At 36.8% G+C, this 12,959-nt stretch overlaps 1 protein-coding gene across 15 annotated transcripts in view; it reads left to right on the top strand.

The window, feature by feature from the left end:
* LTBP1 (latent transforming growth factor beta binding protein 1) overlaps positions 1 to 12,959 on the top strand; it is a 353,132-nt gene that overhangs the window by 275,745 nt on the left and 64,428 nt on the right. For all 15 annotated transcript variants that reach the window (XM_019741724.3, XM_019741760.3, XM_074331884.2 and 12 more), the window contains 2 exons: positions 2,594 to 2,716; positions 7,874 to 7,999. In XM_019741724.3, coding sequence (XP_019597283.3) covers positions 2,594 to 2,716; positions 7,874 to 7,999 — 249 coding nt within the window. The remainder of the gene's footprint in view (positions 1 to 2,593; positions 2,717 to 7,873; positions 8,000 to 12,959) is intronic.

The following is a 12,959-nucleotide window of genomic DNA, read 5'->3' as shown; positions in this document are numbered from 1 at the left end:
AAAGAAAGGTAGATTGAAGAACGGACCTCCTACTCAACACCCATGAGAATAGCTGTGGAGCTATTAGAATAAATGTGCATGCAGTTGGAACTCTTGTACCCAGCTGATGGGAATGTGAATGGGCACAGTCACTTTAGAAAACAGTTTCTTCAAAAGTTAAACCTACATGTAACCCAGTCCTCCTACCCTTTAAGAGTTTCCTCAAGGAAAATGAAAGCATATGTTCACATGCAGACTTACACATGAATGTGCATAGAAACTTGATTAACAATAGCCAAAATGAAACAATCCAAATACTCATCATAAGGAGGATGGGTAAGCAAATCGTGGGACATTCATACAATAGAACACTACTCAGCAGCAAAGGGGAATGAGCTCCTGACACAACAATTTGGATGAATCTCAAAAACATTATGCTGACCAGAGGCAGCCAAAATGGAAAGGGGCACAAGGGAAACTGGGGAACAGTGGAAATGCCTATACCTTTCTTTTGTTCAGGGTTGGTTCAGTTTGTTCATTTAGTACATGTTTTATGTCAAAGATTCATACACAATAGGCTAGAAATTGTCCCCATTTGGCACAATCCCTGTTGAAAATCATGGTGAGAGTTGGGGCTTAAGAATTAGTTTTACAGATTTTATATCTAAAAGCCTATTCTTAACTTAGGTTCCTCTTTTAGAAATCTTGATATACCAAGGAAGCATCAGTTAAATGGTGAAGAAAACATGTGTTGGCATATTCAGACTTTGTTGGAGACACTGATTCCTCCGTGATGTTATCTGTCTTAGTTGTGCATGATGGTTCCTTTACTGGCTCTTTCATGGCAATTATAACACCCAAGGCATTAGGTTAATGGGAATGGAGAGGTTAAGGTCAGATTGGAAAAAGAGTCAAAAGAAAACATTACCAAGCTTAATGTTTAACACTACAGAATAACAATCTTAACAAAGATAACTCATCCATTCCTTAAAAAATGACCTCATTTGCAATGACTTAAGAATCCAACATTGATTTGAATCTCAGCAGATACAAATCAATATAGAAATGCCTATACATTGATGATGATTGTGATCACAAATGAATCTATATTTATCAAAGCGCATTGAAATGGACTGTTAAAAGTAAATACATTTATTTATTGTATGTAAATTATACTTCAGTGAAGTTGGAAAAACATACTAAAGAAAAAGCGATAACCCACTTCAGTGCTGGTAGTCACATCAGCTATATTTTATGTTTTAGAATCCGTATTCAGAAACATTTTAAATCTGGGTGAACATCATCATAACTTTTTATTTTGATAGAATGAAATTATAAGGAGCTCTTTTATTGGCCCCATAAATGATACATAGTGAGTTAACTGGTTGATTGGGGTCTATGAAGACAATTTAATTTGATGCCCCCATATTTTGAACCAGACAGGAAGGAGAATGAGAGAGACTGCACTAGTCTCCATATTTACTTCCTCTTGGAGCTTCTCATATATATTAACAGCAATCATAATTATTTGCAAGAAATGCCATAGTATGCCAAATTCTGAGAAAACAAAGAAGGTTTTGTTCCTTAGCTTGCTTCTATGCTAATCATTTAAATCCTACACAGACAACAGAAGAGGGACTCATGGAATGTGTTAGGAATAATGAGCTCTGACTAGGAGTAAATGTTCTAAACAGCCCTCTGGAAAGATCTGCCTAGCATTCATGAAGTGAGGGGGGTCATTAATTGTCTCACATGCTCACAGTCAGAAGTCATTATTGGTTACGTAAACCATGTCTAGTTGCACATATGCTATAAATATATACATTTGAAAATCCAGGCAACATCAAACCTTTTGCGACAGCTGCTGAGTCAGTGACTTCAACAAAGCTTTGATCTTGCTGAATCCCTTTCTGCCAAAAGCCCCTCTTCTTCCTCCTCCTCCAGTTTCCATCCTGTTGTCAAGACTCCAAGTAAATTCCTTTTGTTACATGAAGCCTTCTTTGACCTTTATGATATCTCTTCTCTAAATTCATGTGACACCTGAAATTGGTACTGTTCTTTTAACAAATAATTACGTTTCTGACAGTTCTTATGTTAAATTGTTTTGGACTTCTATAACAATTTAATATTTCACGCATTTATTTTTATTAATACAAATTTTTTTGAACAATCATTTCTCTTTAGGGGCAGGGACCATGCCAAATACTTTTAAATTTTTCCTGTACTGCATAATACAGGATCTTGTATAAATAGATACTCAAGATATTCTTAACAATACGTATTTAAAGGATATTTTTATTCTCTATCATCACCAAGAATATAGCCAAGTAAATTATTCTTTGTTACAGAATTTTGACTATTCCTTTTCCAGTATATTTCATTTGATGTTAAAATTTCAGTTTGTATATTGTTCAAAGTTAAAATCCTTTCAAAATGTTTTATTTTATAAAAAAAAACTCGGAAAGTTGAAAAGCTGCCATTCGTTTAACATCTTGTGTTATGAGTGATGTAAAATAATGTACATTCATGTGATTTTTGTGTGTAAAGGTAAGGAGAAATACCTGTTTATGGTATAGTTTTTTTAATCTTTAAAATTTTTTAAATTGATTTGTAGATGTCAACGAATGCTTGGAAGATAATAATGTTTGCCAGGGAGGAGATTGCATTAATACAGAAGGGTCCTTTGATTGTACTTGTCCAGATGGATTCCAGCTAAATGACAATAAAGGATGTCAAGGTACTTCTCTCTCCCTCTTTAAGTTATCATTTACATGGTTCTTCAGTTCTAGATGCTTCCTGATAATGGTCTGTGGTCTTTCAACTTGCTTTATATATAAATGAGCTATGCCTGTTTGTATTGTTAAAATAGCTTTCCTGAGTCTGAGTCAAGTACATACAGGTAGTTCTCCTTTGCATGGCACCTTGGTAGTCACTGAAACGCGTGCGTTTTAGAATTGTGTCCTTGCTTTGCATGCTGTGTGGTGACTGAGATCACAATGTGCTGTTTCTTCCATGAGCCAACCTTGGTACTTGATTCTAAATGATGGCTCTAGCTCTTTTATATCCTTCACAGGTATATTTCATTTTGTACCATAGCTGATGTTTATTCTTTACCTTATCCCTTTATTTTATCCAGTATTCAGCTTTTTCTCTTCTGAAAAAATACCTCGTTAATTATTTGACCAAAACTATAAAGGACAGGACTTTATATTTTTTCAAAGTGCTATCACATCTAATCTCCCATACAACAGGACAGTAGGCACAAGGTACTAATAAGAACACAGCACTAATTACCACAGCTTTAATCGAACACCTGCTATGCACCGAGTATCGTAGGTACCACATTTAATTCTTACAGAACTTAAAAGGTAGATTTTCTTACATCCATTTTATGCATGAATAACTGAGGCTCAGAGAAATTAATTAGCTTGCTGCTCCCTAATAAGCAGTAGAGCTTGGAACCCAATATCTTTTTTCACTGCTCTTCTCTACAATGCGATACCAGTCATTACTGAATTGACAGCCAAAAGAAAGAAGATTGTGAGATTCAGTTATTTTTCCCAGTACAACACATGGACTCATTATTGATGTTGGGACTGAAAAAATCAGATTGTTTAGATCCTGTGTCTCAACGTTTTTAGCTGTACCTGGCTGCCCCACAAGTTTTCCTATATTTATTCGTCTTAGTAAATCCATGCCTATTTTTTCCTTTGAGAGCACACACTGATACTTATCTTTACGCATATTTATTTCTGATTCTTGGATAACTATTTTTTATTGTTCCTCTGCCATTATGGAACTTGGTAGTGTATCCCAAAGTAACATATAAATAAAGGATAGTTGAAGTTATTTATCCACTACTACTGAACATGTATGACTTTTTTATTCTAGATTGTCATAAAATATATCTCCTCTCACATGTCCCAAATCACAGTATTCTTGAAAGGGAAGATGGCGTTTACTCTTTAAGACGTGGTAGTGGAATAACATTATATCCTATATGCATGTCATTGTCCATGCCCAGCTGAGTATCACTGAGATACAAAAGACCTGGGCCTTTGCCTCAAAATCTTTTAAAATTAATTCCCTTACCGATCCCAAGATTTAAATACAGTACTGTGTACCTTGTTTTGTATCATATATTTGCCATCATGATTCAATTAGGTGAATTTAAAATTTTCGATATTTCCAATGCAGAATTTAAAGGTATTTGGACTTAATTCAATAGAGAAGAAACATTCAAATTAGAAATTTATGTGAGAATATCTATCCATTTTGGGATTTTTACATCTTAACAGAATGAATCTTGATTTATATATAAATGTCAAGAGATGCTCCAAAACAAACAAACAAACAGATAGTCTGAATCCTGTTTTTGTTACAGACTTTCTGGATGAAAAGCAGTATTTTCTTTTCTGAGGTCTCTTGTCACAATTTTTTTTGATAGAATAGAGGCAAAACCAAGTCTTAGCATGAATTTGATTTGATATTGCAAGTTTTATTATTAAACATCTAGAGTTAAATCACAAGGAACTAATTTAGTCACCTGATTCATTAATTGCACTATCTGCTCTCAGTACATTAATTTGTTTGTGATTTTATGTCAACTTGCAAGTATGTGACTGCTCTAAACATATGTTTTATTGACTATCATTATTAAGTTGACTTCATTGGTGATTGCTGTTTTCCAGAATAAATTACTATGTCTGCTTAAAATATTTTAAATCCAAATGAATGAAAAGTATCGCTGAAGCAGGTTTTAATACTGTTTAAAGAATGTCATCTATGAATCTGCTCTATCACCCACTGTCTTCTATCGAGGCTATTTATGACGCATGTCCACTCACCTTGTTTTGAATCATCTTTTTTTCCTATGTTTCTGGAGGCAACTTTGTGATCTTTTACTCCACTTGTAGTTAGTAACCTGTTTCTACCTAATCCCATCTCACGTCAGCATTCTGTAGACTGGTGTAGATTTTCAGAGTTTGTTTTAATGCTGAAAATGTAATTGATGAAACAATGCAAATAACCATGGGATGTGTTTGAATAACAATGTGTGATAGGCATAAACTTTAAACCTAACCTGATAATATGAAGAAAGTTCCCTATCAGTAAGGCATTTTCAAATGGAAGTGTGTTTAACAGTCTCTTCCCCCAGCAAAATTAATGATGATATACAGACAGCATGGAAATTCCATAATTGTCTCTTTAGGAATGTGGCAGCATACATTTGAGATTCAGAACTCAGTTTCACGTTTTGACTTACACATGCCAAATTGTGAATTTCTGTGGAATCTCGGACCCATGAAAGAAACCCAACTTAAATATAGTCTGGCTTTCAGCTAAGTTACTAGCAACATAGTTCAGAAATGCCTCAATAAGTACAACCCAAATTGAATGCATATGTTTCTCTAGTTCCAGATATTCGTGTTGTTCTTTCTTAGTGGTTTCCTGGAAAAAAGTCTGGGAATTCATTTTTAGTTCCTGTCATCAAACTTTTTATACAATTATTTGTTAATCATTGACTTTTCTTGAAACAAGAACTTTATGCACATTATTCCCTATGAGAAGTGAAACACAGGCAGCCTTTTAAATGGCTACATTGAGTCATGGGATAAAATAAGGAGGTGGTCTCTGCTAACCTCTAGGGCTTCGCAAAATGGATATGGACCTTGGGCTTGATCTCTAGACCAATGGAACGTTTTGACACCTCCTTGCCCATGTAAAGGTAACTGTAGGCAGCAGATTGGAAGGAAAGAATGAAAGTGAAGGCCAAGAGAAAGTGAGAATTCAATAGAGATTACCAATGTAAGGTATTGTCAGTAGTTAGAGCAATAATAGAAGATAATCACTTTTTATAAAAAGTGAACAATTTTTCAGTATGAAATTATGTTGAGAAACAGTTAAGTAGAAAATGATTCATTCCTCTTCCTTGAAATATTTTAAAATTAGCAACAATAACAAGAATGGAAGGATTTATAAGACAATGAGTAATTCCTGCTTGGTTTCTTATTTGCTTTTTATTTTGATTTGGCAATGGATAGGCCAACGAGTCTGAATTATATGGCAGATGGAAGGGTAAAGAGTTCAGGATTAATACAGAGAGATGGATAAATCAATGATATTGCCAGAATTCTTATTGCACAATGAGATCAACAAGGTAAAAAAAAAAAAAAAAAAAAAAAAAAGCCCCAGGTGATTCTGGAGGTGGGGCAGGGGATGACTTTGTTGCAGAAGAGAACTTCATGGTTGGTGGCTAAGCATGTTCTAGATAGAGGTCAATAGGAAGGGCTCGTTGCTTTGCAGTTATTCATGTGGGTTCCTGCCTCCTCTGTTACACTGTGAGCTTCATAATAGCAGGGACCCCATCCTATTCAACCTTCCCACAGGAAGTACTCAGTAAATGTTTTTAATTGCATTAAAGATGGACATCTAAGAGGACGTATCCAGGACCTCTTTAGTAAGAGATAAAGGAGGGTCTAGGAGACTTCAGGAAGATAGGAAAATGACCTACTTTCCTTGATGGTACAGAGGACCTATGATAGTGTTTATGATCCCAATGTTCTTTTTTCTTTTTTTGTTTGTTTGTTTTTGATTTTTCTTTTTCCTTTGGTTTTCGTATGCTTGTTTGCTTGATTTTCTTTTTTAATTTTTCTCTTTTTTCAGTGTATCTTTTTTTCTTTATTTATTTTTGATCTTTTTTCCTTTATAACCCCAATTAACTAAGAGAATCTTAGCCAATCATTATTCCGTTAGTAGAGTTTGAACATAACTGAAATTTTGTGGTGGACAAACATTCATAATACACTAGTAATGTGCTGTACTAGAAGCTGGGGATTCAGAGTTAAAATATACAGTTCTCCTCAAGAAGCAATCAATGTAGTGTCACAGATGAGTAAAACAATTAAAACAAAGTGTAAATAGGCCAGTTGCATGTGTTCGTACCAGTGTGAACAAATGAACTATTCTCCAGGATTCCTTAGGTTGTCACCTCGGGTGCTCCTAGTCAGTGTAATTAGGACTTCCTTGAAAGAACATTATACTTACTCCGAACATTTCATGCTTTGTCATTGTTCAAGGACGTCGTGACTCTGGGGAGCCTAATCGCTCTTTATAAAGGACAGACAAGCATAGTGTGCGATGGTCAGCATAAGCTGAACTATAGCATGATTTGCTCGCGAGTTATACCAGTAGTGGCTACTACTTTTTGACTGCAGTAAACAGTTGACCCTCATTCACCCATTTCATCATCACAAAGCTCTGCAAATAATTGGAACTTCGCTGGTCTAAAAGGCCTTCTTTTTCTTGCATTTTCTTTCTTGTATCCATTTTCAGTGAAATATAGATTGGAGTCTGTTTCATTCATGTAGTCAGCAGCCATTTGTGAAGTACTGTTTATGAACCAAATACTATACATAAGACATGCAAACCATGCCCTTAAGAAGTTCACATCCTAGGGTTCCACAGACATAGATGTGACAAGGTACACAGGCTACAACAGAATTGTGTGCATGGTGGTGGAGAAGGAAGAGGAGGACACCGCTTTCTCACTGATGAAGAATATTGCACAAAGGAGTTGTTGATTCTATTAGCCTCCTCAAGCCTCCAGTATTTCTAAAATAAGGGTAGCTTTGGGTTAAAACTATGAAATTGCTTTTTCTGGTGGGTTGAAAATGATTGAACATTGGTTATTTCATATGATTCAGCCTAAATAGTTTCTCTCTCATGGCACTCCAACTTGTCTTATGGTCCAGTATATGTACAACGGGTGTAGTTGCGCCGCCAAAAATAAGTGCCGGCCATTTTGTAATAGATTTCTTTACTGTACATTTGATATCATAGGAAAACAAAACAGATTTTTTAAAAGTGTATGGCACTCTCTTTTCAATTCCAGATATTAATGAATGTGAACGGCCTGGACTCTGTGGTCCTCATGGAGAGTGTTTAAACACAGATGGTTCTTTTCACTGCGTCTGCGAACAGGGTTTCACAATCTCTGCAGATGGCCGTACTTGTCAAGGTAAGGTAAACCATAAGAGGTCATGTCGTTATTGCGTGATAAGGCAGAGAGGAGATTGCTTTCTGTTTAAACAGGCAAAGACGCTAAGAGATAACTCGCAACTGAGGGCCTCCAAACATGATGCGTGAAGCTGACTCCTCCCTGAAATCATAGCTCAGAGTTGCTGGGATTTACACATAGGATAAGATAACCTAAGGTTGTGATGGTGAAAACACTCATGGATGATTTCACTACTAGTCCTGAATTAATGAGTCAGAACACTCAAGTGATGACCTGAAGGGAAACTGTGGCAACCTCCTGGGTGTAACGTGAGACTGTGCCTGTTTTGATTATTCTTTGTATAGATCATCTCCATCATTCTGTTAATCAAAATAATGTCTTGCTTGATTTCTCAGCACCATTGTCAGCAGGAGTTTTCCAGAGTTATTCCTCTGATATCCTTAGCTCTAAGCCCATCATTTTCTTACCTGTCAGTATTTATTATGCCCTAAAAGCTAATTAGGTTAAGATTACTGTTGGCTTCCTATTTGCAACCTCTGTATGTTTGCCTGAATACCACACTGGTTATACTCATAAGATTTATGTTTCTGATGGCATTATATTAATAGTTTGATAAATTGAGGAATAATTCGTCTGAACCTTTTTAAAAGTAAACTGAGGATATTCCCATAATCATCTCTTTCAGAATCTAGGTTATCAAAACCCAGCTATGTTTTAAAGAAATAAATTGCGAAGGTTCTGTTCTGAGTCTATGATTATACCCAAAGTCTTTGCTCTAAAAAATAGTGCAACAGGAAGTATCTGCTCTCCTTGCTCATACCACAGTGGAACCAGGCCGAGGAACAGCGACCAGGTTCATCTGAAACTAATTACTATATTGGGAGGAATAAACTGATCTTATAAAAAGCAGGAGATTGTTGAAATTACTCTCCTGCTGAGCAGACAAAACATTGATGCCAGATTTGGCTTCAAGTGAAAAAGAGATAGTGCAGGGTGAGGTTTGAGCAAGCAGATTTTGGAAGCATTCAAAAATTGGGAAATGGAGAAAAACATCATAAAAAGGTGGCCGTGAGAGATTTACAAGGACTCCATATTTCTGTGGTTCGAGTTTTATGTTAATTTTATGCTTAGAGCTCTGCGACTAGAGCTCTTAAGAAAGACAGTGCGTGAATGCGTACATTCTTTGGAGAGATCACAACATCTGAGTCAAAACATCTGATTTGCAAAAAGCTCATTTCCCTGCATTCCAGAAAGATGCAGGTTTGCTTCTTCAGTTAGCTCTAAATCATGACGGGTAAGGGCTTCCTTCACTGAAATATGGTCCAAGTTATAACTGCCAATGGTTGTGCCATGCAGAAACTATGTTCAAAAAAAGTTACCTCAAGTGCTCGCTTGTCAAAACTATAATTCCAGAAGGATATACTAATATAAATATATTCACATTTATTTTTTTCTTTTGTATTTAGTAATTTTTCTTTAATTCTGTATCATTTTAAATACTGATTTATGTAACTTGAGAGTTATATAATCACTAATTTAGTTGCAGTTCTAATTTTGTTAGGCATTTACTTGGCAAAGACTTCAATTTAAAAATGAGTGTTTAGAAAACTACTAGTGTTTTGTGACTTTTTGTACCTGAGTACACTCTCTCTGTCCATATTTTTTTACTCCAGAAACTGAACAATTTTATAAGGAATAAAATAGGTAGTTTAGAATATTGTGCTGATATACAGCAGTATATCTAGAAATCTTTCTAATTATTAGGCATGTTATTCTCTTTCTAGAATAAGCTCTGCAAGGCTTTCATTTATTATGGGCTTAATCCAGTATGTTAAATTGGTCCAAATTTTCTTTTGTTGGACTGAAACTTGTGGCAGTAGAAGTGTGTCCTGATTCTACCCCTGGCTGTGGTGTTGGATGAAGCCAGCCCATGTGACTGGGGCTTAGCTATGGAGCTTCTATGCATAATACAGCAGGTCCTCGAATAACATAGTCTTGTTATAACATTGATGAGATGCCATGGGACCTCAACTCTTGTTTATTATATCAATTAGCCCACCGTAATATTAGTTCCATTGCACATCATTTCACTTCGTTGTGGAACGTATTGACGACATTAAGTGAGGACTTACTGTACTTGAATTAACATTGAGAAAGTGGCTAGAACTCGTACTTCATACTCATCCAACTTCCGAACTTCTGGTTCAAGCCACTGAAGCCATGTTGACGCTAGGGCTGGCACAGCCTTCTCTAAGCAGGGCTAAATGAATCCCACCCAGCTGGGGAAGGAGAGTTCTTCCATAATTCCCTATGGCTTGGAGAGTTGTCAGCGTCTGGTCACAGTTATTGAACCACAATGAAGAGGCAGACTCTGTCAACATAAACTATCTCAAGTATCAAGTAGCACAGCAGATTCTGTAGAAATAAAAACAGCACCACTGGCTCCTTCCTTTCCCTTCTCTATGCGGTACTTAGGGAGCACGTACCTGGAAGAGGAAGGAGAAATACCTTCTCCCACATGAGATAAAAAACAACAGTGTTATTTGAAGTTCATCTGGGGTGTAGTGAGAATGAGATGGTGGATGAGCAGCGCTTTTATTCATTTATTCATTCACTCAACAAATATATATGGAGTACCTGTCTTGTACCCCTCACTGTTACTGGTCTGAGGGTAAAACACACACAGTGGTTGTCCACATTCCAGGAGGGAAATTGGGGATAAATAAGTAAATAGTACATATAGAACACTGTTTTTGTATTTAATAATATAACATAGTTATACTTTATGGATATAAGTAAGTACCATCCAAGGACAGACAATTAAGTTCATAAACTGGTTGCAACGATGTTGCTAACTTCTTTTGATATCAGAGGGATTAATCGTTATGAATTTGTACCAACTGGACAAACAGTTAACCAGGTTTTACTATTTGGAAGTGCTGAGTGGTTGCATGAAACAGTTAGATGAAAACGACCTGAACTTTTCACCAACAATTCATGGCTCTTGCATCACGACAATGCACCAGCTCACACAGCACTGTCTGTGAGGGAGTTTTTAGCCAGTCAACAAATAATTGTATTGGAACACTCTCCCTACTCACCTGGTCTGGCCCCTAATATGATGACAGCTCTGATGGCCATTCCAGAAAAAGAGTTCCAAAATTGCTTTGAAGGGTGAACTAGGTGCTGGCATTGGTGCATAGCTTCCCAAGGGGAATACTTCCAAGGTGACCATAGTGATATTCAGCAATGAGCTATATAGCAGATTTTCTAGGATAAGTTCGTGAACTTCATTGTCAGACCTCAGATGTTTTTTTGCCTCAAGTCCCACACGTGGATATCAGAAAAGTACAGGGAACAGGACCCTTTTGATTGACTTCCTACTTTAGATGTCCTTTCCTTTCTTTTCACAACTGTGGTTCATTTCCTCCTGCCACCTTGTGTTTTGTGGCCAGAGCTTTTATCTTATATAGAAAAGCAAAGGAAACTTTTTACTTCTTTCACTCAGTTCACTATTTTATATCCAGATTTATCTTATCCATTTGTTTTTTTGTTAAATCACAATTATTTTGCTCTTTTACTTTTTCTCATTTTTTTATTGTGGAATTTTAATTCATTTGAAAAATATTTATCCTCTCATAAGGTGACTCAGGGTTTGGTTTCTTCATCACCAGAATGTGTGTGAGTGAGAAAAGAATAGGAAAATTTGTGACAGTCAGATTCCTAAGTGTCGGTCCCCTCACCCCTATGGAAAAATGCCCCCTGATCTTTGACATTGCAGCACTCTGTCCACGTGCCTCTTTGCATGCTGCTTTCAGACAGGAGCAGCTGTGCTCTCCCACTTGGGCGTCTAGGCCGAATGGGACTTTGTATGACAACAAATGGAGTTGGGGGTACATGTCCCTTGACCTCAGTGTGCTTTGCATCCTGTTCACACAATAGAATGCGGTTCTAGAGCCTAACAAATGCAGAGGGCCTGCTAGTAGCTTACAGTACCTGGTTAGCCATAGCTAATTAGGACTCCAGCCATGACCAAAATCACTCCCTAAAGCCCTGTCTTTTACAAAGCATCCTCAATCATTCATTCATTTGACAAATATTTATTAAATGTATATATACTCTCTGCCAGCCAGTACCTGTTCTAGGTACTGGGACTATGTCAGTGAACAAAAAAAGATCCCCTACCTTCTTGAAGGCAATAAACTAATAAGGAAACTAGATAATAGGTTAGAAAGTGATAAACCCTATGGGGAAAAACAAAGTAGAGCAGAGGAAGAGGGATCTAAGGGCTGGAGCAAGGATTGGGAAGCTGGTACAGTACTAACTAGCGTGGTCAGAATTGGCAGTTCTGCCTCTCTAATCAGGGTTTATGAAAGAAATGCTGAAACTTTGTGTCTGAGTAAAAAATGAAACCATATTAAGTGCCTTTCTTTTTCAAACTGGTCGTCTACTGGGTAAGAGATAATAGACTGGTGATAAATAGACAAGAGGGCATGGGATTGTCTGCTGAGGGCCTTTTTCCCATTGCCAACATGAATTCTGTTGTCCAGACAAGGAGTAAAAAATGAGAGTAGAACATCAAGAACCAACCCTAATGTAAACTATGGACTCTGGGCGATAATGATGTGTCAGTGTAGGGTCATCAGTTGTAACAAATGCACTCTCTGCTTCTGGGATGTTGATAATGGGGGGGCCTGGGAGAGTGGCGGAGGGATTCTGGGAACGGGGAATATGGGAACCTTCTGTGGAGTTTTACTATGAACCAAAAACTGCTCATAAAAATGGTCTGTTTTTAAATATCAGACATTTCTGGAATTACCTATTTTTCCATCAGAAAGGAAAACTCATAACCTTTAATTTTAATTCAGTATCCCACTCCTATATTTTCTTCTCCTGAATGTTGTTTATTTCTCACTTTTAAAAATAATACCCCAGAGGACTATGTGATCAGAAGCTTCTC

The sequence above is a fragment of the Rhinolophus sinicus genome, chromosome 2 (assembly GCF_057876585.1).
Source record: "Rhinolophus sinicus isolate RSI-liver-muscle chromosome 2, RSI-T2T, whole genome shotgun sequence".
Taxonomy (NCBI): domain Eukaryota; kingdom Metazoa; phylum Chordata; class Mammalia; order Chiroptera; family Rhinolophidae; genus Rhinolophus; species Rhinolophus sinicus.
The sequence above is the reverse complement of the archived record's forward strand: the minus strand, read 5'-3'. Positions and strand labels throughout refer to the sequence as shown.